Below are 24,602 nucleotides of genomic sequence, written 5' to 3'. Positions count from 1 at the left end.
TGTACACATCAAATCACTATTGAAATAGAAACAATTTGTGTGTTAGGATGCAGTATATATTATCAAAACTTGATTGAGCAACTTTTCATAAGTGCCAAAAATACCTAAAGGTCTTGTGGGAGACCGCTAGGTGTTGCTCCACTTACAGCAATTTAATACTTCTAGTTCTGGTCATTCTATTGGCTAATTTCTCTTCTTAAACAACCAAGATATTATTGCTTATAATATAATTCCCTGCATGAGGCCACATTAATATAATTATTGATGATTTATTTATTTAATGGAGCAGAACTTACCATAACATGTTGTAATATTTCCCTCATAACTCAAACATCATAAATGACCTTCAAACTATAGCACAGTAATTACATTGCTGATATATCATATGCCTATATACTTTGGAATTTGAAGCTTTTGCCTCTTAGTGAACTGTGTTGCCCCGTCTTGTTTCCTGCAGTGGGAATGCTGGGCCCCAGAAATCTCCGTGTTTCTGATGAGTGGTACACTCGCTTCAGGGTGTCATGGGACCCGGCTCCATCCAGGGTTAATGGGTACAAGATCATCTACCAGCCTGAGGGTACAAATGAGCTTCCCTATAGCAATTGTGGCGTTATATTCTGGAGAAAATATGCACTTTATGGATACATATGTTTAACTTTTTGAAGCACAGTATTGCCTTGAGGCTTAATTGGTAAGGTGATTTTTTTTAGGTACTAATGACCTCTTGGAAGCATTTGTTGGAGATGTGACATCACACCAACTGCAAAACCTAAAACCTGGAACGACATATGACTTGAAGGTGCTGGCCCAGTACAACACAGGCTTCAGTGGACCTCTGATTGGTGAAGGAACAACATGTAGGTTGAAAAATCCAGTTATGAATAACTGGATTTAAAACTGTAACACTTTATACTGGATAATTATTGGACAAAGAAAACATATGTATTAATACTTGCTCTATTCCTTTTAGTGTACCTGAATGTGACTGGCTTATCCACTTACAATGTTGGATTTGAATCTTTCTGCATCCGTTGGGCCCCTCACAGAGCAGCCACATCCTACAGACTGAAAGTCAATCCATTTGACAGTAAGATTTTTGTTGCTTAAATTTTTATTTCATTATTTTTTTTAATCAACACTGACTATATTATTCTGTTTTCTTCCTCTTTTGTAGCATCTAAGAGAGGAGCTCAGGAAGTCACGGTGCGAGGCTCAGACAGCAGTTATTGTTTCGATGGTTTAAGCCCTGACACCCTTTACAATGCCACTGTGTACACCCAAACACCCAACCTAGAGGGACCTGGAGTCAGTGTCAAGGAAAGAACATGTAAGAAAGTGTCTGCTCCCCATGTTCTGTATTAACATGTGGAAATGCTGCTGGTTAAAACCACAAAATTCGGATGGGAGAAGCCAATTATTTACCCTAAAATAAACTTTTTGGCTCTTTATATGCGATTTGTCATTGCAGTGGTCAAACCCACCGAGGTGCCAACTGAGCCTCCCACTCCTCCTCCCCCAGCTTCAGTGCCGCCTGCTTTAGATGGTGAAAAAAGTTTTGAAATATATTTAATATTTAACGTTTTGTTGTTGGTTAGATTTTATCAACACTATGTAATTTGGATCACAGTGTGCAAAGGTGCCAAAGCAGACCTGGTCTATTTGATTGACGGCTCCTGGAGTATCGGAGATGAGAGCTTTAACAAAGTCATCCAGTTTACCACAAAAATGACTGCAGCTTTCGATGTTATCAACCCCAAAGGCATGCAGGTCAGTTGTGTTTGAAGTTAAATTTATGTGGAATAATTTATAATAAACTGTAGTAATGTTCATAAACTAACCAGTCTGCTGACATGAAGGTCATGAGTTCATCCCTCATACGGGGCACCACTCCCTTTGGCTTGGACCACTATTAATCTGATCAGGAATTAATATTAGCATTAATATATTTACAAATATTTAATTAACGAAAAAGAAACAGTCTAACAGACAAATCTATAGAGAAAGGAGGCAAAAGCCAATTCTACTTTTTACAATACTAGCTGTGAGCTAAAATGTCCTTGAACATTTAGCAAAAGTTAACTCAGGAAGTTTAGCTGCCTAACTTCTAAAGAAAAAAAGCAGATGAAATTCAAAGTCTCAGACCTTGTTTTTCTACATTAATGTTGAACACCGGGACTGAAGAGCAAGTAAAAAGTGACAACTGTTGATAGGTATTTTTGTGTACCTAAAATACAAAGAAAGAACCACAGACAACGTTTGCGTTTTCAACCAAGCTTTTGCAAAAAGAGAAGACACAGCGAACTGCTCCTCTGAACAGCTCACCATGTGTTCTGAAACTCTGCAGTGGAACTTGCCTTTTATTAACACAAAACAAAAGAAAGGGGACTGGTGCTGATAAGATCAGCAGTCACTCATGAACTAACACATAACAAAGGTAGGTTTTACGACTAAGGAATTGCTACATAGGGGGGCACAGAGTATAAACAAACGCAGGTTTACGACAAAGGAAACTCTCAGAAGACCATCCTCAAAGAACATGTTTTAAGGGTTAAAGAAAGGTTAGCTCTGTCTCACACATATAATTAACCTATAAATGAAGAGCAAACTGGTAACTACTTATGTAAGAATGATAACAAAACATAATTTTTCTAACAACTGTGGCCTGGAATTAGGCTAATGGCTCACTCAGAGATCCAACTTGGCTCATTTGAGGTTACTTAAGTCCTGTTTCCACAGCCAGGAAAACAGGGAACTCTCCGTACAAGTAGCTCTTATTCTGGATGAAAGGTCACTCAGACTGCATTGAGTTGGATTTGGTGTAGTTTGGATGTCTTAGTGGTTTTTCCCTTTGGCTTGGAAAAAGAATTAGATACAACGGAAAATGCTGTTATATAAAGATAATGTGGTAATGTTTACATGACTGAGGTGTGGATGAAAGACAACCGAAATTCAAAGTAGCAAAATTTATGATGTGAAAAACATTACCATTTTATATAGCCAAATAAAATTAGATTATCTTTTTTTGAACTATAGACCTTAGATTTATCATCAAATTGTTGTTGTAGATACTATCTCATGGCCCAGGTCGGTTTCACCTTTAAGGTTTTAAACATGATATTAAAAATAGACAAGTACATGCCAATTTATTTTTCATTAATGGACATTTAAAGCTTCTTGAATCTCTCAAATAGGAGAATATTTGACAAATACTGACAGACCTTAAGGCAGACAAAACTATTAAGACATAGTTGGATGTGAAAGGCCAAACCTTTCACACATGTGAAATGTTTTATGTCAAACTTTTCACATAAAACATACACTTATGTGTACACTACATAACTGAATAATTTATTTTTACTTACTGTTATTATGTTTCTGTATTCTATCATCAGCCTTAACCCATCTATTTTCATTTATTTTTTGTACAGGTTTCATTTGTGCAGTACAGCGATGATGCTAAGACTGAATTCAAACTTAACACCTACCACGACAAGGGAATTGTTTTATCAGCTTTGCAGTCAGTTCGCTACAGAGGAGGCAACACCAAGACTGGTACTTCTCTTTAAAAAAGACAGTTTAACAAAGTAATTGTTTGGGATTGTTATGCATATATTGGTTGTTTTTCTTAAGGTGTCTCTCTGAAGCATGTCTACGAGAAGGTTTTTACGTCAGACAGTGGCATGAGAAGAAACGTCCCGAAAGTGCTGGTAGTTGTCACAGATGGACGCTCCCAGGATGAAGTTAAGAAGAGTGCAGAGAAACTGCAGCACTCTGGTATGAAGTCATAATATCTGCTTGCTTTTGCACTGTGCCTAAGAAATGTTTTTGAGTACAATTGTGAAGCCTTTTCTTTTCTATAACAGGGCTAAAGGCCTGTGGTTGAATATTTAAGAAACTCAGAGTAATGTGAGGCATAGTCAACTCACCTGTGGGTTTTTGATGTACTTAACAATAGCTTTTGTTTGTTTTTGTGTATGTGTTACATAGGCTATAGTGTGTTTGTGGTTGGCGTAGCTGATGTTGACATGAGAGAACTGACGGTTATTGGCAGCAAGCCCACTGAGAGGCACGTGTTTGTCGTCGACGACTACGATGCTTTTGATAAAATCCAGGATAACCTGATCACCTTCATCTGTGAAACCGCCACATCAAGTAAGACAAATACTAACAAATCTGATATATTCCAACTGATTTATCAGTACATATACAGTGGAAGGTAATTCAGTGATGTGCATTGGGACGCTTCTTCACAAATGGACAAAATAAGGAAAAACGTATAGCAGTGAATGAAAATAGTGGCACCCATGATAAATGTGTTAAGAGTACTTTAAAATAAATAAAATGCATAACAATTTTAATATGTTATTGCAGTGGTATATTACACTATATGGTGGAATCTTGCAGAACAGTTAAAATGGGTGGTAAGGATTGAAACACACATAGCCAAACAGACACCAAAATGATTCATTAAACACAAACCGATTTTTTTTCAAGACCTAACGTATAAAGAAAACTTTAAGGGTGAGCTGATGAGAAAAGATCGTAAGAGAGGACCCAGGACAGCCCACACAGATTGTGCAAGAAGAAAAGAACAAAGAATCAGCTCTGTTTGTACAAGCGTCAACTTGGAAAAATTTATAAATGGCTAACTGTTGTCCTACTGAAAAAAATATTCTACACGGTGTTGACAAAATTTTTTTATTGCCTCAGAATTTTTTTCTTAAAATGGCATGTTTTTCTCTCCGATAAAATGTTCTCCAAGTTTTGCTTTTTCTAAAATTTACAGTGGCAATGTACTTCTGCAGTACTGTAAGACTTTTACACATCTTTATCGGTGATGCCAATAAATGTGCCGACATCTGTAAGCAAAAACGTGTTTATACCTAATCTATTTTTCCAATGTCTTATAAACTCTTGTGATCTTGCAGCTTGCCCTCTAATCTACATCAATGGATACACCACACCTGGTAAGCATTTAAATACCACACCTTGCACATTAATCTCTAGAGCGCTTATAGACTTTACTAAGACATTTTCTTTGTATTTTTCATCTTCTTATTGTTGCTCTGTTTATTCTTTCTTTTCAGGCTTCAGAATGCTTGAAGCTTTCAACATAACAGACCGGACATTCGCCAGCATGAATGGTGTGTCCATGGAGACTGGTTCTTTTAACAGCTACATTGCCTACAGGCTCCACAAAGACTCCTACCTAACCCAACCCACCAAGTAAGAGTCTGAGCAAAATACTATTCGTGTGAAAATAAAGGGTGTGTAACTCTTGGATTGTGGTTTTTCCCAAAGTAGCTGACCTTGTCTTTTCTCTGTTATGTATTCTATGATGCTCCTCAGCTTCATTATGATGCCGTTATAAGTGACTGTGGGCTAATTCATATCTGTAGTTAGAGGGATTTCCAGAGTAGTTCCAGCACTAAGCCCACTCTCCTGTTTTTTGTATGATCTTGAACAAAAGATTTTAGTTACTACATGCCCAGTTCCCTTACCCTTACCCTGGAGGAGAAAATAACCTTAAAGGGTCACTGTTGAAACGGCATTAGGTATTTACAGAAGTAAAGTACTATCTATGCAATCAAGGGAAAAACCTTGAACTACATGGGACCAGAGAACATGGAAAAAGTGGTTTTTCATGCAAGTTAGGCAAAGTCTAGGTGGAAATGATCATTTAAAGATTTTTCAGCATGTTTAACAAAGAGAATTATATATGTTTGCAGATCATTTAATGTTAGCTTAGCAATGTAAACACAAGATGAGTGCCATGACATTAAATGTTTTTATCTCTTAATAGGGAGCTCCACCCAGATGGTCTTCCCCCATCTTACACCATCATCATGCTCCTCCGCCTCTTGCCTGATACGCCCTCTGAACCTTTTGATGTATGGCAGATTGCTGACAAAAACAACAACCCTGAGGTCGGAGTCACAATGAATCGTAAGTTTCCATCAGCCAGTCAGAAGGGAAAGTTGTGTGGCTGACTCAGTACTTGCAGTGCCGTGCAAATGTATTAAAAACAAACTTCAATGTATCTTATTGGGATTTGCAATAATTTTTAAGTCTTGCTACACATTCTCAATTTGATTGCGGTCAGCACTTTGATTTGACTATTTTAATATGCGAGTATGATTTGATCTAAACACACCAGTTGCATGGTAAGAGTTGTTCTCCTGGTAGAGCAACCCTTGTCAAGTCCTGTGTCAGGTCTTGTGCAGTCCTCAGGATTGTCTAATATTTAGCTCCATCCATCTTCCAATAAATTCTGACCAACTTTCCCCTCTCCTTAAAAAAAGGCATTCCCATGACATGATGCTACCACCACCTTGTTTCAGCCTGGGGATGGTGTTCTGTCCCTACTTGAAATTAGACTTATTATATTTATCTTACTTTCAAGATTGCCTTCAAATGCTAGCTGTTTCATATCACATCCAGACTGACCTCTGGCTGTTTCTCTAATTGATGCTCTCCCTGTCCAGCATGTCAGTTTAAATAGATGGCTGTGTCTTGGCATGTTTGCAGTTGTACTGAGCTCTTCCCATTTTCAGAGGATGGTTTGAACAGTGCTGAGTAAGATATTCAAATCTTATGATTTGGTGTTATAACTTTGTCCTGCTTTAAACTTCCCCACAACTTTATCCTTGAAGGTTTTTATTCAATGCTGGTCTCTAACAAATCTCTGAGGCATACACAGAACAGCTGCATTTATTCTGTGATTAAATTACTCAATTACTTTTTGCAATAAGAGTTCTAAAGATAATTTTACTGTATTAGAGCTGTTCGAGTAAAAGGGACCAAATACATATGCAGGTTAGATTTTTTTTTCTGATTTATTAAGGGAAATAACAACGCGTTCTCCCTTCCAATCTTCTCTGTTTAGTGATGCTTTGTGTTGGTTTATCACAGAAAATCCCACTAAAGCACATTGTGGTTATAACATGACACAATGTGGAAAAGATCAAGGGTTAGGAATCCAAGGCACTGTACAGATCTCTGGAGACAATCTTCATCTTCTTGCTTTTTCTTTTATTTACAAAACCGGGTGAGATAATGGCATTAATGGAAAATTCAGTTCATTGCCCTCAGGATAAATTAGGAATAGCCTTCTTCACTGTTATTCTGTAACAAAAAGCTTTCGTTTTTAAAATGAACATCTGCTGTAAGTTTGTTCTTCTGCCCTCTGAAGGAATGCAAAAACTTCATGTGAATATCACAATCACCTGCAAGCCATGAGCATATGTTCTCTATAATCCTGACCATTGCGTGCATCAGAGCATACTGTCAGGAATTTATCAAAGACTCTTGTCTTTTCAGCTTCCACCCAAACTCTTACATTCTACAACAAGGACACCCGAGGAGAGATTCAGAGAGCTGTCTTTAATGAAGCGCAAGTGAAGCGAATTTTCCATGGCAGTTTCCATAAGGTAAGCATACCACATGGTTCTTAAAAACATAAGTATCTTCTTGTACTTCATAGTGATAATTGTAAAAAACAAAAGCAAAAAAAATCACAGTTTTTCCAGTAATTTGGGGCATCTTAAAGTATTTAGATTCAATTTCTCCCCTTTCACATGTAGTTCTTTTGACATGCTTTTATGTGTGACTGTGTTGCTCTTCCGCCTTATTTCATCTGCCTGAGATTTTCCTTATTGTGAGCTTTGTTGCTGTGGAGCAGTTTCAAATTACCCATCAAAAGATCTCTACTTTCAATCTCAGTGTTGTCTTACTGTTGAGATTTTTGAAGCACCCCTTTTTCATGAGTTGATATTTGAGCTTTGTTTTATTTAAACCAGGCACTTAATTTGATAAATGAGCTTCAGAGGCCATAAATAAGTTTAAATGCTGCTGGTGGGAGAGAAAGTCTGATGCTTTTGTGGTCGGGTGTAATGTGCAAAATGTCTGGTTCAGGACTTGATTTTCCAACCAGTCGCAGATCCAAAGAGTAAATGATATTCTACTACAAACATTCAGTTCAGTACAGTGAAATTAAAATGAGCAAAAGATTAGATAGAGACAGCTTCAAAGGTGAAAATTATGTTCTTGGGGTAGTTAAATCTGACTAAGTCTCATAGCATCTGATGTATGTTGTTGAGGGTTTTTAGATGCATGGCAACAGATTTAGGGGATTTTGAGACCATGATACTTTGATTTAACAGTTTCTTTCAGCATAGTAGATCATGAAGTACTATGCTGAAGAGCTACATAGGTTTTTGTAAATAAGATCTACACTCTTCTAGCTATCTGTCAAAAGCTTGGCTCCAACTCAAAATATTGAACCTCACAGTAGTGGTATTTGTTTCTTTCCAGCATATAAATCCACATATTAAATCCTTATGCTTGACTCTTCTTAAAATTATTGCAATACGGTTTCTCACAAGATGCAAACAAAGACATCAAGAATCTCCAGGAAAATACAAAACAGTTCTTGTCATGTATTAGCACTGTGGGATGTGGAAAGCAGAACAATAGAATGCAGTATGTCGTCCTGCTGACTTTGATGAATTTAACTACAACCATCCAAGTTAAGTCAAACTGCATTTAAAGTTTCCTCACACAGACTATGAGCCCCTTTTTATCTGTGATATAGAATCCTTTTTTCTCCAACAGCAAGGTTATCATAATTAGTGACCCCTTTTTAATGAGCAAGAGTCTTATCCGAGATCAAAGTTCACTCAAGAAATGCGCTGGCCCAAACATCAGAGGACACTAAATAGTTTTGCAGTTCAACCATTCAACAACTACACAACTAATTGTGAGGTAACTTCATGAATGAATGGGTCTTTGGAAAACGTTGGCTCAGTATTTGATGAAAATTAAACGTTTCTTCATTTGTCTGGTTGGAAAGCAGACTAATCTTTGAATGTACGTGTGTGCTTCGGTTTTCGCTTGTGGCCGTAGTGAAGACAGTTGTCTGAATGTGCACTGGGTGGCTATTTGGTGGTGAAGTGTTGCCATTCCATGAGATGGCGAGTCTATAGTGGTCTACCTAGCTGCTTATTTGTTGGTCTGCAAAGTAAGTGCTGGCGCTGCCTGCGGTGGTGGTTTGAGTTTACATGTTGTCAGTGGTTTTCTGAAACTTTTTTGGCTCTTTTGGGTTGACCTCAAAGAGTTTGTGTTTTTGGCATCCAAGCTGAAATCTCACTGACAATGATCAGCCTTTTCAGAGTTTTGTTGGTTTTGACTAAAAGCACTTGGTTTTGCACATCAAATTCCCTGAGTAGTGTTTTTTTTTATTCAATCTTTATTCATCATAACATCAATGGTACATATAGATCGGAGATTGTTCTTGAAGTTGCTACATAGCAATGGTCCTAAAAATGACCCCTTTTGCTCTCCCACACTTTGCTGATGTGATCCTCACGTTACAAAAAATTCAAGCCAAGTATAGAGGAAATTCAAGATGTACTTATTTTCCTTATCCTTTGCATGCACAAACAGAAATCCGAAACTCCCTTTAAAAAGATAAGATAAATATGCGGACTTTGGGTTTCAGGATTAGTCGAAGCATAGTTTTAACACCAATGTAAATGAGAATCAACTCTCATTGTTTATTGTGTTTCACCCCAGAAAATACAAACTTGTGTTTTTTATATAATTTCATAGAGAAATAAAATTGTTAGTGTATAAATGAAATTAAAACACTGTCTTTCAAGATTTTGGATTATGGAAGATGACAGAACAGGAAAGAGGGAGCCAGGAAAAATAAAACCCTATCTGCTGAGAATCATGCAAAGATGTTTAATCAGTTAAAGCAGAGCTGGAGTCAACATGTAGAGAGCTGAAGCAACAAAACAAATTGTTAGCAATTCATTAAGATGACCAATTTGTCAACACTTTTTGCATTGGAACCATCTCACAACTCAGTTAAGGGAGCTTTGAATGCTCCCAGGATTTCTCTAGATTTACTTTTTATTGATTTCAGTATTTTCATATGTTTACTTATTGGTCAAGGAGGTGCTATATATACTAGCATTATATATGCAAGCATATATGCATAAAAAGAGTGCATTAAATTGTTTGGGTAACCCTGAAGGGCATCACGGTTTACATTTATGCCAGGACCCTGGAATAAATGGCACCTCTTTCCCCTCTGTGGTACACCAAATAGTTTGTTCTGCTTCCAAGGAAGTAGACTGTAATTTTGTGAATAGTTGCCAGGAACTATGGTCTGGTTTGTGGTTGATATAGCTTTGTGGAGAGAAATGGTAGCAAGATTTTTCCTGATATAAAGAGATCTTGTTTGACTTTAGAGTGGGGGAAAATTTGCAACTGCAAAGAGAAAAGTATGGAAAGTGTAGGACTTCTGATGGCGAGCCGCAGAAGATATTGTTTCAAGATGTGTGGATGGGGCCTCTACGCACAGGAAATCTTAGAATTTGGCACTTTTTTCACTCATTTGTTATATAATCACAGACAGTAGATGAATAGCTAGCTGTTGCATAGGTTTTTAAGGCTTTTTTAAGGAGTTGTCTAGATGCATCAAACGTCAGTCTTTTGCTAGATCAAAAAGGATTTCAGGGTAATTTCATCTGTACTTAACAAGGTGTTTTATAGGCTTAAGACTTCTGAACTCCCCACATTAAATGGGATACAGTTACTATAGGACCTTATTGTTCTCTTTTTGAGAACAAGCACATCTCTTCAAAATATAAATAAGTCCCAGCACCACCTTTTTAAATTTCCAATGCACAAATTTATTGTGCATGAGTAAATTGGGTACAGGTGGTATTTCAATAAGACAAGGATGTTTTGTTAAAAGCTTCCCCCTCTCCATCGTCTGTCTCTTCTAGATCCACGTTACCATCTCACCAGAAAAAGTCAAACTCACTGTGGATTGCCAAGAGGTGGCAGAGAAACCCATCAAGGAGGCCAACAACATTACGCTGGAGGGCTACGAAGTGCTTGGCAAGATGGTCAAGTCTTCAGGTTCAAAGAAGACCTCAGCAACAGTAAGAGCAAAACAAGCCAAGCTTGTTAAAAATGCAAAAGTGACATCTGGAAGAGGATCTAGCAGTGTTCAAAACAATGAACATCTCAAATCTGTAGTGCATTAATGCTCCAGCTAAATTCTAACTATTCCCAGGGTTGGCTGTTGAAAGAATGAAATTCTGCAAGCCTCCATTTCTGCCTGGATCCTATTATATTTTTTCCAACTCTGTACTTTTTTTAATATTAGGAATGGGAATTATTTGAAACACGCTTCAATGTCTTGTATCTTGTATCTTGTAGTTCCAGCTCCAGATGTTCGATATTATCTGCAGTTTGAGCTGGATTAGCCGAGACAAATGCTGCGAGCTGCCAGCCACAGTAAGTGTCATTTTAGACTTCCAAACAATTCAAAATAGAAATGGGATGGATGTTGACATATTACAATGTCTCACATTGTTTGTAAAATAATGGTCCTGCTTCTAGGAAAATTGGTTGATTTTAAAGTTGGGGTTACATTAATCAGAGAATAAATAGGCAAAGAGAGAGGAAGGAAGATATGCAGCAAAGGCTCCAAGGTTGTAAATTGAACCCCTGATGAGGACTCATGACCAATATATATGGGGTGCTTGCTCTACAAATACGCTAAATGCTTCTTCTCTGATATTTAATTAACTTTTTAAACATTTTGTACTGTGTTGAAACAAAGATTAAAACGAAAAGGATAACAGTGTTTACATATCAGGTTGTCATTAGCATCTTTAATTAGCCTCGCAGACCACATTCCTAAAACAGCAGATCCTCTCTCACCTCTAGATTGTCGATCATTAACTCTTGAGATTTCTGAAAAATCTGCCAACATTTCTAATTCCAGCAAGTTATATGATAGACAATCGGGAAAATACACCACACAATTTATTGGTCTATTGCTAAAAACAGCTGTTTAGAGAGGAAAAAAAAACATCTGAAATTGTCTGGAAAGAACTTTGTATCCTTGGTAATTCTGATAATTTTACTATATTAAGCATGAGTCTCAATTGCACAAAAACAAGTCCTTCTTTGGCTCATGTAGTTGACAGTAAAAAGATTCATTTATGTTCTGTGGGAAATACATGATACTTGCACTTTTAGCCAATTACAAGCAATTTATGTGTAATTTTCTCCAGATAGGAATACATCACATCAATGATTGGAGTTGTAATTCTTTATGCTTAAAGACAACAATGCAGAAATGTGAAATGAATCTGCAGCTGCAGCATTTTGGTCTCAAAGCCCTATTTTCTCGGTCACACTTTCAACATTAATCCATTCTTGCCTTTTATGGGTTACAAAACTGTCTCATCTTTTATAAATCCCTAGCAAAGCAAAAGACAGAGATATCCAGGATAAGGTCATGAATTTAATTTCCTTTGTTTTAGATTGGCAGGAAATGTCTTCAGGTGTCAGAGTTTAAAAGGGAAAATAATAAAACTAAAGCAAGCATGTATGTTACATTTTTTATCTCTGCATCTTCTTTCCCTCCAGCGAGACGAGGCCAAGTGTCCTTCCCTTCCCCACTCCTGTACTTGTACACAGGACAGCATTGGGCCCCAGGGGCCTCCTGGACCCTCGGTAAACCTTGCTATCACTGCTTTTTGTCTGTCCTCACCTGATAAAATTGTTTTCTCAGAAGTCTTAGATGTTTTGAAGATGATGATATAGCCATACTGTTTTCCACTAGGGTTGCACGTTCTTTGCACAGTTTGAACTTTATGTAGCCGAGAATGTTTCTTGCATAATACTTTTTTTTTTCTCCAAATGGAGAAAGCAGCACAAAGAATGAGGCTAACGTCTTGCAAAGAAGTGACTGCTTAGGGATGAGTGTCAAGAGATAAATGTTTCATGATAAAACAACAGTCTGCAATATGTGTACCCAGTAAACTCACTTAGGCCCAGCAAGGAAGTCCTAATGCCTGTGGTTTAAGTGCTTCAGAATTTGCTTCTGTTGTTATGCTTAGCCTGTGCTTCTGCCGCTTCACTTTTTTCAGGGCAGTCCAGGTTCTAAAGGACCTCGAGGAGATAGAGGAACACCTGGCAACCCCGTGAGTTCAAATTTAAATCACTCAACTCATGCTGAAAATTGTTGCTGGTGAATACCATTATTGTGTCCTGTACTATTATTGTTTGTTTTTACACATGGTTGGGCAAAAGTAATACTACCTCTTGAACTTTTTTACAGTCATCTAATTAGTAAATAAAAACCAACTGCGAGCAAACAGCATCATTTAGATCAACACGCACAGCAGACATGTCAGGAATGAAGTTGTGGAAAAATTGAAAGCAGGGTTAGGCCAATAAACAATAACCCATGCAGCCAAGGGGCACCTGGTAGGTCTGCAGGAGCTGCAAAATCTGTCAACAGGACTGCTGTGCATTCCACAAATCTGGCCTTTTCAAAAAAGTAAAGCTGCACAGTATATTGCTAATAAATCATCATCTAAATATCAGTGTGTGCAAAGTGTTTATCTCAAGGGACTATTTGGAGTGCAATAATTGTTGGCTTATACATTCCAACTATGAACTCACATTTTTCATGCTAATGTAATATTTAGCAGGTTGAACAGAGTCACAGGCAGGAGGTGCTCATGCTGGGCAAAAAACATTACCCAAAATGCTAAAGCTCACAGAGGGATGGAAGCACAGACAAAAGAGAAAAGAAGTTAATAGTCTTATATCTGAACCTATATCGACAAGATTTTCTGATGCCATGCAGCACTACAGATGAGTGGCAAAATTGTTGAACTGCTAAGAGAAAGCTAAAAGAATCCCACTCTGCAGTTTGCCTCAAGCCATTTAAGAAGATGCAGCAAATGTGTGAGAAAATCTGCTGATTACAGTAAATTGATTAGTTATAGTTTAGCTGGGTCTGAGTCTAAAAATGAAATGTAAAACTATATGTAAAAGCTAAATGTAAAAACACACCTAGTATATTTGCATGCTTAACTACATATTCTCAGTCTACTAAATTCAAGTGTAATATTTATTCTGTGTTTTTATTGGTGCAGTATTCTGGTTTGCTGGCACAGAGTGGTTCTTTTTCATCACAGGCATACTCTGATTTGTTGCAAAAAAATCTGTTTGTGATTTTCTGGTGGTGTCATTTCTTTAAATATGTTTTATGTTGCAAACTTAGTTGCGAACACAATAACGATGTACTTTGCATGTGAAAGACACATGATGTTTCATATGTACCAAAAAAATGTTGAGCAAGCGTTTGTGAAATTTAAACACTCAACACCATTTATGATGTTTGTTAACCCAGATACCTGTTCTCACATCAGCCTCCCGCTCATATTAGTGGAATAAATACAAACTCATACCCATAGAAGTACATTTTTTGTGCAAAACTGTGGGGAGACTGTGTGTACTGAACCAGCCCACTAACAAAAATTTGGGTGATAAAGCACCCACATCCCTTATCAGAATCAGAATCAGAATGATTTTAGTGTTATTGTACCGAAGCACAACAAAATTAATTTCAGTAGAGCCCATCCCAGAAGACGGGGCACCTGGGGTTGCTGCCATTGAAGGCGCTGCCCTTTATTGAAGTGCGAAACCTATGGTTAGAATGGCCTATGCCAGAATATTTATGGGACTTGTGTGCATGACTTAGAAATCCCTCTTACAGATTTTCTTTGTTGAATCTGATTGAGCATCCGCTATAATATTTTAAAAAACAAGAATGGGCAGTTTCTAAATGAGTAGAGACATGCTGCAAAACACTTGCAGCTGTAATAACAGTAAAGGGTGGTCTTACAAAGAATAAAATACTGGGGCTACACTTCCATCTTATAGTCAAAATAATGCATAATCTTCCTTCCAATTTATAATTATGCACTATTTTGTGTTGGCCTATCATATATAATTGCAATAAAATCCTTTGCAGTTTATGATCATATCATGACAAAATGCAAAAAATGTTCTAATTTTAAGCATTTTGTATTCAGAAAATGCATAAATCTTGTATTCTGGATTTATAAGGCTTGTAAATCTAGAATATCAGCAGTGGTTAGATAAAGAAAACTATTCCAGAGGTCTGCCTCTTAAAGTTTAATTTCTCCTGTTCATAGAAATTGCACACATCTGAAAACAGTTAAATGTATATTTCCCCACAGTAAATTTCAAGGAGGCCCACGTCAAATATTTTGAAGGTCCATTTCCCAGAACTGTCATTGTTAAACAACGAATCATCTGTCAGCACAGTTTCAGGCATAATTAAGTTTGACTTTAACCTTCTTTCCAAATATTGTGATTTTCTACCATCTTGCTGATGATATGTGTATTGCCGCAGGGTCCAATGGGTCCACGTGGTGAGTCAGGACTCCCAGGTGCGATGGGGCCACCAGGTCCACAAGGCCCTACAGGACTTTCTCGGCCTGGAGAACCTGTAAGTTAATTTTCATTGACAAATCCTTTTGGCAGTGAACTGTGTTTTGTTAATTGTATCATTTGCAATCCCCGCCTACCTTCAAGTAGAATAGAATGCCTGATTCAACACTTGCTGCACATCAGCACTTAGTGGGATTTATAACTGTCGTCAAAACACATCTCACTCCCCTCGTCTATCTTCCAGACATCCAGAGAGCGTTGTTATTTTCTTTACTGATCCTATTAAAATATCCCATCAATCACAAACATGGAACAAATAAATGGGTAAAGTAAAGTGTGCTATGCTTTCTTTTTCCTCTTCCTATTTAGGGTCGCCCAGGACCTAAGGGAGATCGTGGAGATTCAGGCATTACTGGTTTGCAAGTAAGAACATTTTACTCATATGTGGTTTATGATCAGTAAACTAGAAACTATCCACAAGGAGCAGCATTTACACTGGAATGTGAATTTAGTCCAACAATCAGGATGAAACCACAATGAGATTTGGGAGCTTTATCATGCCAACCCTAAGGAAGTCCAAACTCTTAATTTGGTTCTCTTGAGTCACAAACGTTAAAAGAACAGCAATGCTGTAAATTGATATAAGGAATACTTGTTACTTGTTACTCCAGACAATAAAAGATCCGTGTAACTGAAGCAGAATGGGATTTAGAAAGGCTTAAAGTGACCTCTAGGTGTTTGAGCATGTAACCAAAGTTCATAGAGGTTCTTTACATTTCTGTTACTTATGTCAGCAGTTAAGTTTGAGCCATTTGACATGGAGTGAAAATCATGTGATTTTATCCAGCTGATGTCATTCATTCAACTCCCACCATTGAGCTGGTGAGGAAATCACCGCTGCTTGGGCTTGAAATATGAAAGTATGGGAGAAAATCCCACCCTGTAATGTTCAGAGTCTATTGGCAGCAGCATCTTTGCAATTTGACCTAATGTGGTCTGTTGTAGAAGAACAACGATCACATGAGACACAAGAGACTTTTTAGAGTTTCTACAAGCAAAATAATGTGTTATCTTTGGCTAAATATGTACGAAAGAAGTGCATTTTCAGCATATTAAAAGCCTTTAGATGCACTAGGAGGGCTACATAAATGGACACAGTTTTTGGTGATTTGTTTATGGTAAAGTGTGTGTGTGTTTTTTCCCAGGGTCCTCCTGGGCCACGCGGTCCTCTGGGCCCTGTTGGACCAAGCGGAGCTCGGGTAAGAATTCCATGCTAGCATAGAGTATGTATAGAGTCAAAAGCCCTTAAAATGAATCAAGCTCTTTAACATCATGCCTTATATGGTATCTTGAGTAAGTTATTGGTGTTTAACTATATTCACGTGTATTTAAGCCTGTAAAGGTGTTACTCCTTAAGTTAAAAAGGCACTCTTAAGGCAAACCCCCCCCCTTAGATTAGGACAATGATATATTAAACTACCATGCTCCCCAAGGAGCTGTAACTCACATGTGACTGTGTGTTGTTTCTTTTAAAGGGGCCACCAGGAAAAGAGGGGTCATCTGGACCCAGAGGCCCACCAGGGCCCATGGTGAGTATCTATAGGTACCAAATGAATAATGTTTAGTGCTATATTTTACTGATATTGTATATCTGCAAAAAAAAAAAAAAAAAAAAAAAAAAAAAACTGCTCCTCTGGCTCCACAGTTCCACTCTGCTGGAACAGCACATAAAAACCAGACTGGCTCCCCCACTGTTGTGAGAATGATGCATCCATCTCTCATTTTCCCTTTTGCGGTGGTTTGCTGAGGTCTGAATTTGCTTAATCCAGCCATCATGTTAACAGAGCGCACATGGTATATAGCATGCAGAGTGCCACAAGAGTCATTAGCGTGATGGTTGGTGTACATGTACTTCCATGTACTCCGCTGTTCTTGGCAGCTGATTTTTCCCACTGCAGATGTCAGAGCACAAATCCCAACTTGCCGCTTGTTATACAACTGTTAGGAGCAGGAGTAAAATGTTGCCCTAAGATTTACTAAGATTTCAAATATTTTCATTTTTAGGGAAGTCCTGGAAATCCAGGTATACCAGGGATCACTGGAAAACCAGGCAAACCAGGAGACCCAGGAAGCCCAGTATGTACTGAATACTTAAATAAAAATATATGATGAAAGAAAATGTTCTATGCTTGATTTGACTTGGTTATTGTTTTTGAAAGGGACCTGTTGGCCTTAAAGGAGAAAAGGGAGAGAAGGTAGATTGTACCTAAATGCAAGCTTTACACATTTCTGTGACAAGAAAAGGAACTCTTGTCTTCATTAAGCTGTCTTTGATTTCCAGGGCGACTTTGCATCCCAGAACATGATGCGTTCCATTGCCAGACAAGTTTGTGAACAGCTTGTGAACAGTGAGCAAAACATCTCCCAAGCTTCTGGCAGCTTAATAGTCCTTGACAAGTTCTACTTGATGAAATCCATCTGAATTTTGCAGGCCAGATGAGCAGAATTGATGTGCTGCTCAACCAGATTCCCTCCGGATATCGCAGCAACACTCCTGGGCCTCCAGGTCTTCCCGGCCCTCCTGGTGAGCCTGGATCCCGAGGAGAGCCCGGCCAACCTGGAAGATCTGGATTCCCTGGAACTCCAGGATTACCTGGAAATCAAGGAGAAAGAGGTACTTTTCAGAAGTCATTGGAATATATTGACTGTTTGTAATAATTTTAATGTTGAGCAATAAAAAGAACCCTAGATCATTTATATTAATCATAATTTCCTTAATCTGTATAACCACATCATGATGCTGCCACCACAATGTTTCATGCTGGGGAACGGTGTGTTAAGGGTGTTAGTGTTTAATTCCTTTTCTTCTGTTTGTTTTTTTTTTTTTTTTTGCAGGTTTACCAGGAGAAAAAGGGGAAAGAGGAGCCTCTGGAAACGATATCAGAGGACAAAGAGGCCCAGCTGGACCACCGGGTAATACAGTTAATGTTATTTTGATATTTTCTAATGAAGGAAATCAACTTAAATATCAAATTGCAACTGGTCCAAGGTCACCAAATCATACTAAATGTTTGTGTTCATTTTTTATTTTTTTTGCACTGGCAAAACTTAGCCAGAGTCAGTAATATGAAACTTCCTCTGTTGTAGCTATTTGGACAAAAGCACAGTCTACACTTACAATTCAACACCTTTATTTGGGCTGTCACAGTACATAATTTCCCATGTTTTTTTTTTTTTTCAAGGTGGGGGTTCTGTGATATGAATATCATGCTTCCCCACCATGTTTGAATATTCAGAGCTATTGGTGGTTATATATTCAGGAAGGATTAAATTAAAACTAAATGGACTAGTTTTGTCCATTCTAACTCAGAGCGAATATGCTGTTGTAGAAACATCTAAAATTTCTTATGTTCTTAGAATGTGTTCCTAAAAGAATTCTATGATTTTCTTTAGCATTTCCGTCCCTTTTGCAGTTCAAATCATAGCAACAGGAAACGTTTATTTATGTCTGTTACTCAACAGCAAACACTGAAGACTCTGTTTCTGAATGAAGTGAGAAAACACCAAGGACTAGAGAGAGGAAGTCTACACAGATGACTCAGTTCTATGAGTGTGTGTGTTGGGGGTGGGGAGAGGGTGAAGAGATTTAGATTGTTGGAGAATGGCTGCACTGACAACACATGGATTCACTTTGTGGAAAAGGGGGGAAGAAAGGGGAAAATTCCATCCTGAGCTTGTGCTGTCTAGACAAATGGGCTGGGGGTAACTCCACTCAACCCCAGACTGAGTCTCGCTTTTTTTTTTTTGTTCTTAGTCAAACTCTTTAATTGAGCAGTTGAAAAATTGAAACTGCAGCTCCATGACCCCAAATGTTTCCACAGAAAGTTTACAGGTGATGTCACTCAAATTCCAGAGGGACTCCCTTTCCTAAACGGGCCTCACTGTCTTGTGCAGGGCCACCAGGAGAGTCGAGAACAGGTCCCCCAGGTCCTTCTGGTTCCTCTGGGCCTCGTGGGCCTCAAGGCCGTCAAGGTGTTCCAGGTGTGAGAGGACCCCCGGGACCCCCTGGATACTGCGACTCCTCTCAGTGTGTGGGCATTCCATATAATGGACAAGGATACACAGGTACCCCCACTACTGTCTAAGTCCTGCATGGTTTGATATGGAAAAAAATAGATGAAATGTATGCAGACTATATTTGCAACTGATTGCTATACTTTATTGATGATGTTTGGAGGTCTTTATGTACGGGTTCCTAATAGTTATTAAACAAAGTTAAAACCATTTCAGACCCAATGTGAAGGACTAGAACACATAGATTAAAAAGCAGAACTTTGACATGAACTGTATATGAAAGTCATGTCTTGAAGAATCAGGACATAGTAATTACATTATGCAGATGTCTTAACTGTCTGAAATCTTCACCATGGAGCTCTTTACGACTTGTATGTTGGTGCTAACATACTGTTAGTACTGTTTTATACGTCAAAATCTTTGATATTTAAATCAAAATATGATGAAGTCAGTGATAAGTAGTGTTTTGTTTTTTTGCAATTCCAGGAATTATAACACATTCTCACGTTAGATCTCAAAGGATCTAATGTAAGATCCTTTCAGTTTTTTGATAAAACGTTTTGCTTATAACTTTCCTTCCGCTAAGTTGCATACTGTTCAGTTTCCCTCAAATAAAATGCAACTCATACAACAATTATATAGTTACAATTATCATCACAATGAAACCTTGAAACAGATGTCTTTAGTTTAATCAAATACTCATCAGAGTTACTTCAGTCCATTTCTCAGTCAAACAAAATTAAATCATTGATATTTCAGTGTGCAATGCCTTTATAGTTTATCATGTGCAGACAAAACGTAATAAAAAAAAAAGTTGTTATGCTACACAGACTCGGTACTTTCTTTGAAAGTTAAAAAAAATTAATTGCAATATGGTTGGTGTTGAGTTTAATAATGATAATATTATTAATGATACTAATAATCTAGAAATGCCATTTTAGAGAACTTTCTACATGCCGCAAAGTTTCTGACGGTCGATTGTAACTACAGTTTCTTGACTTTATAGCCTCTTTTAGCTGATGTTCCTTTTATGTTGCTGAGGCCAAGTTGTTCATTCTACTTTTAAGAAGGATCCAAATAATGTGACAGTTTTGGCTTTGGAGGTCTTCCTTTGTGGAGCTTTAGTGCACTAATTAGCCACCAAGAGACTCCAAGCATCTGACTTGTAGCCAGATTAACCATCCATCTTATAAATTTTTTACACTGAAAACATTTTTGTACATAGGTCAATATAATACAATCCCATGTGTATTATTTCTAATGTGAAAGAAGCCAGAACTTTGGCAAGCCTGCTGCGCTAAGTTTTACAACAGCTTTTCTGGGAATAGGAGGGAACCCTTGTAAAATACTACATTTTAATACCTCCTGACATTTGATGTTTAATTTTGAAAGTTGCATGAAAGCAATTAGCTGATGTATGATGACTTGCATTGCATTAATTAATTGCTAATAACGCACATCCTTTTTGAACTGTTTTCAGGTTTGGCATAGTAAACTTTCTAAGTCTTCTGTGCCGCTTACATTCTGAGGTCCTGTTTCTGAGATGTTTGTCCAGTTGCTTTGGGGCTTGTAAGAATAATCACCATGGACATATTTAACATTACAAAAGGAAAAAAAATGCAAAAAGAAAGAAAATGGAGTGTGCTGGCACTAACACGATGTCACAGCTACAAGCTACAGTGATGGCAACCTGCTGGCCTGTTTGCATATTGAACTACAAACCAATGGGAAAAAAAACAGAGACTGGGCATTTTCTACGAAGGACGCAGCATGTACAAACCGACCAACTCAGCTACTAACAAAGAGGATATCAGAATAATAATATAGAGGTGTAAATAAAGCTAATTTTTTTTTTCTTTTTGCTTTGTAAATGACTGAACCGGGACATTTTACTAATAATAAAGAAAAGAAAATTCATGTTAACCTTTTCATTGAGCTTGTGCCTCATAACCCACTGCTTACTTACACCTGGCATAACCCCTTTTCATGACGCTTTAGTGACCTTTTAGCTCTGTAGCTCTGATCCAGACTAAAGCATGCTTCATTTGTTCATTTAGTTATCATGGTATTTGTGTACATTGGTTGAGTCAGTGCAAAATGTGTTTCTCCAGCCAGTTCATGTCTTTTTAAATAGTGGTATAAGCTGGTCATTTTACCACTTTTTTAAAAAAATGAAATATCTTAGATTTTACTGTAAAAGTTTAAAATTAAATTTAAAGGTGTTTTAATTTTCATTTGTTTTTTGGTACTCAAGGAGGCAATAATTTCTATTTCTATCAGGATTTTTTTTTTTATTCTACAGTGTAGTATAAAAACTGTTCATGTAAAACTGTATTGAAGCCACATCCAATGTTTTTTTTGTTTTTTTTTTTAAATTGGCCAAATATTCTTTTAGCCACCCACTACCAGCCTGCACCTGAGGTAGAGACTATACCTGTGGAGCCAGTTGGAGAATTTGGAGAATTTGAGACAATACAGTCACGCGGTGACTCCAGAGGTCAGCGAAGACAGAGATCACTACAATCAGACAATACAGGAAGACTGGCATCATAGCTACATACAAACAGGATTTCCCAGAATAAATAATTCCCAAACATTTAAAAGGGTACGCAGAGCAAAACAAATACTTATATGGGTTTGATACCTTTGGCTTTATTGAAAAAAAAAATATATATATACATATATATATTTTTGACACAAGAAAGTGTAGCAAGTAGACTAGCTTTGTTACAAACCTGTGTGCTTGCTAAGTGTTTCCCTTTTGTGTCTGCCTGTAATATATCTGCAAGTGTCCATCAGACTCAAGTTTGTAAAGCACTAATCATGAGAAAAACAACAACAAAGTAGTCCAGTATGTGTGTTTGTAGACAGTAACAAAATGCCTGAATTGTTTCCGATTTCAAAATGTTACGCTTTTTCAGATCCTTCACTGGTTGCAAACAATTTTATGCCCAACGATTTCAGTTTTGTGCCATTTTTTACCGCCTGTAAACAATGAGATATTCTGACTAACTGTAGCAAATCAAATCTGTTTTTTGTTGTTACCAAATGTTACATTGCATGAATATGTTGTATATTTACTGAAGTCAGAATATAGGGTTTTTTTTGTTTTTTTTTTTCTGTCAAAGCAGTTTGGATTTGGTGGCAAAACTATGGATATAGGATTGCTTTTTTCAACTGTTTCAACTGCACATTTTGTGAATTTACACAGCCTTATTTTCTTATTTATTTCTGAAACGGAAGAGGCATTTTTCAATAAAACTACTGAAAATGTTACACTTGTCTGGATATTTCCTAATTTTTGTATGATTTTGATGAACTGAACTTCTATGTCCATATAGAGCCTTGCATTACAACAGAATAATGCAATGTATTTGATTGCATTAAAGTAGTACATAATTGTGAAATAAATGGAAAATGATACTGAAAGGTGCATTCAACCTCATTTACCCTGATACCTTTAAATAAAAAATAGTGTAAATAACTGCTTTCAGATTCACCTAAATACTCAATGATTTTTTTTTTTTTTTAAATTCAGGCTTAGCACATCAAGAGGCATTTTTGTCTTCCTTTTTAATAACCATCTTTCTAGTTTGTGGTGTAGGATTTTATTTGTTACAAGATAAAAAGAGCCTAATACAACTTCACACTACACTTCAGATTTTAATTTTGTTAATATTTTGAAAACCATATAACCCATATTCATTCAACTTAACAGTAATGCATTACTTTCCGTTGGTTTTCCACATACAATTCCAATAAAATTGTGGTTTTCACATAAGAAAATGTCCAATAGTATATGGTGTCTAAAGCCAAAGCTCGGTTGCCAAGACCATCAAAATGTCATATCTACAGCTGGTGTTGAGTCTAAATTCCTCTGAACGAGTCTGTTTGGTCATGAACGACAAACCTGATTTCTCTCAGTGCAAGTCCTGAAGATATGCTTTGAAGTTCTACCCTTTATTTATTTTGACAGCATAAGATATTTTTTATTTTGAACTTTCCAGAAAGTCAGCTTGTGCCTGGGCAAAATGATAGGAGACAGAAGGGAGTTTGAGAACAACTTCACCATCACATGAACTGCAGATTTTTACATAACTTGGCATTCATCCCATCAGGATTATGCTAGAATGTCTATGCGGAAACAATGCAGACGCATTTGAGCCAATACCTGTGTTGCGCTGATATTTCCGTCGATTGAGCACATCTAATGATACAACAGGACCTAAACGAGATGTTTTTTTGATGAAAGAAGAACAGGCCAGAGAAGTTATGAACAAATGCCAGGGATTAAACTGGGAGTGAAGCATTGAGGTCAAGATCACCACACTGAACAAACGTGTGAAAACTCCCTGCAAAAGAAAACCTTTTATGTTGAACTGCTATATCTTGGTATGCTTAAGGAAATTGTGAAACACTTCTAAAAAAACAACAACTGAAAGCTTACAGAGGCTTGTATTTTATTAGGTGTGGGAAAAGTATTTTATGTGTGTGAGCAGCTGTTACCTTACTTCACATATATTAAAACGCTTACAAGAAAATTGCATAACATTCTCCACATTCAATGGAATCCATGTCAAATGGTGCTCGGTTCCTTCACCTCTTCAAACAAAATAAAACTTACATAATTCTTCTGTAGCCTTAAAGGCATGTCTTCCTTTTACCCAACACCTTTTTCACTGTAATGTTTTCATGAATCTATATGGTCATCAAAGGACATTAGTTGACAATTCAGCATACATCTGCGTTCATTTTGAGACATGAATTTCTTCAGACTCCGACAGAACTTGTGGCTGTTAGAATGCTGGCACACTGTTTTTTATCTTACCGTTTGAACTGGTATTTGAAGAAACACACCATTTATGTGTGTCTAAACTTCAGCAGAAGGAGGATATTTTGTGGAACATCGAGTCCTGTCAGGTCTTTGAAGTGTTTGAGTTAACTTTAATCGGCTCCTGTTGCAAAACATTCCATGCATACTGGAGATGAATGCTTTGGAATTCAGTGTCCTGTTGCATTATGGTCAGGTCCTAGCTGACCACCTAGAATACAATTTCAATGCTACATGAGTCTCCCCCAAGTAGTCAAAAATTATTACCTGAATTAATTAGACTAATCAGACCAACTTCTAAGTTGAGCAAAGTGTCTGCCTAAAATGGGGTGACATTAGGTGACATTATTACTGGGACACTGCAGCATCTGATTTAGAATTATTTCTGGAAGCATTT

The 24,602-nt window shown here is 37.4% G+C and overlaps 1 protein-coding gene across 6 annotated transcripts in view; it reads left to right on the top strand.

Moving 5' to 3' along the window:
- col12a1 (collagen type XII alpha 1 chain) overlaps positions 1–22,650 on the top strand; it is a 68,200-nt gene extending 45,550 nt beyond the window's left edge. For 5 of the 6 annotated variants that reach the window (XM_023352229.1, XM_023352230.1, XM_023352228.1 and 2 more), the window contains 28 exons: positions 458–577; positions 711–857; positions 971–1,087; positions 1,175–1,327; positions 1,469–1,543; positions 1,628–1,767; positions 3,429–3,552; positions 3,631–3,774; positions 3,988–4,152; positions 4,929–4,967; positions 5,088–5,226; positions 5,804–5,946; positions 7,321–7,430; positions 10,797–10,955; positions 11,236–11,313; positions 12,457–12,543; positions 12,960–13,013; positions 15,263–15,358; positions 15,670–15,723; positions 16,506–16,559; positions 16,836–16,889; positions 17,365–17,436; positions 17,520–17,555; positions 17,642–17,708; positions 17,792–17,974; positions 18,196–18,273; positions 19,255–19,425; positions 21,770–22,650. In XM_023352229.1, the coding sequence (XP_023207997.1) occupies positions 458–577; positions 711–857; positions 971–1,087; positions 1,175–1,327; positions 1,469–1,543; positions 1,628–1,767; positions 3,429–3,552; positions 3,631–3,774; positions 3,988–4,152; positions 4,929–4,967; positions 5,088–5,226; positions 5,804–5,946; positions 7,321–7,430; positions 10,797–10,955; positions 11,236–11,313; positions 12,457–12,543; positions 12,960–13,013; positions 15,263–15,358; positions 15,670–15,723; positions 16,506–16,559; positions 16,836–16,889; positions 17,365–17,436; positions 17,520–17,555; positions 17,642–17,708; positions 17,792–17,974; positions 18,196–18,273; positions 19,255–19,425; positions 21,770–21,927 (3,017 nt within the window). In that variant the 3' untranslated portion in view covers positions 21,928–22,650. Of the gene's footprint in view, positions 1–457; positions 578–710; positions 858–970; positions 1,088–1,174; positions 1,328–1,468; positions 1,544–1,627; positions 1,768–3,428; positions 3,553–3,630; positions 3,775–3,987; positions 4,153–4,928; positions 4,968–5,087; positions 5,227–5,803; positions 5,947–7,320; positions 7,431–10,796; positions 10,956–11,235; positions 11,314–12,456; positions 12,544–12,959; positions 13,014–15,262; positions 15,359–15,669; positions 15,724–16,505; positions 16,560–16,835; positions 16,890–17,364; positions 17,437–17,519; positions 17,556–17,641; positions 17,709–17,791; positions 17,975–18,195; positions 18,274–19,254; positions 19,426–20,854 lie in introns of all 6 variants that reach the window. The other variant, XM_023352232.1, reaches the window with a different exon arrangement.
- The last annotated feature ends 1,952 nt before the right edge of the window (positions 22,651–24,602 follow it).

The sequence above is a fragment of the Xiphophorus maculatus genome, chromosome 19 (genome assembly GCF_002775205.1).
Source record: "Xiphophorus maculatus strain JP 163 A chromosome 19, X_maculatus-5.0-male, whole genome shotgun sequence".
NCBI lineage: Eukaryota > Metazoa > Chordata > Actinopteri > Cyprinodontiformes > Poeciliidae > Xiphophorus > Xiphophorus maculatus.
This window is presented reverse-complemented; position numbering and strand designations above follow the sequence as displayed.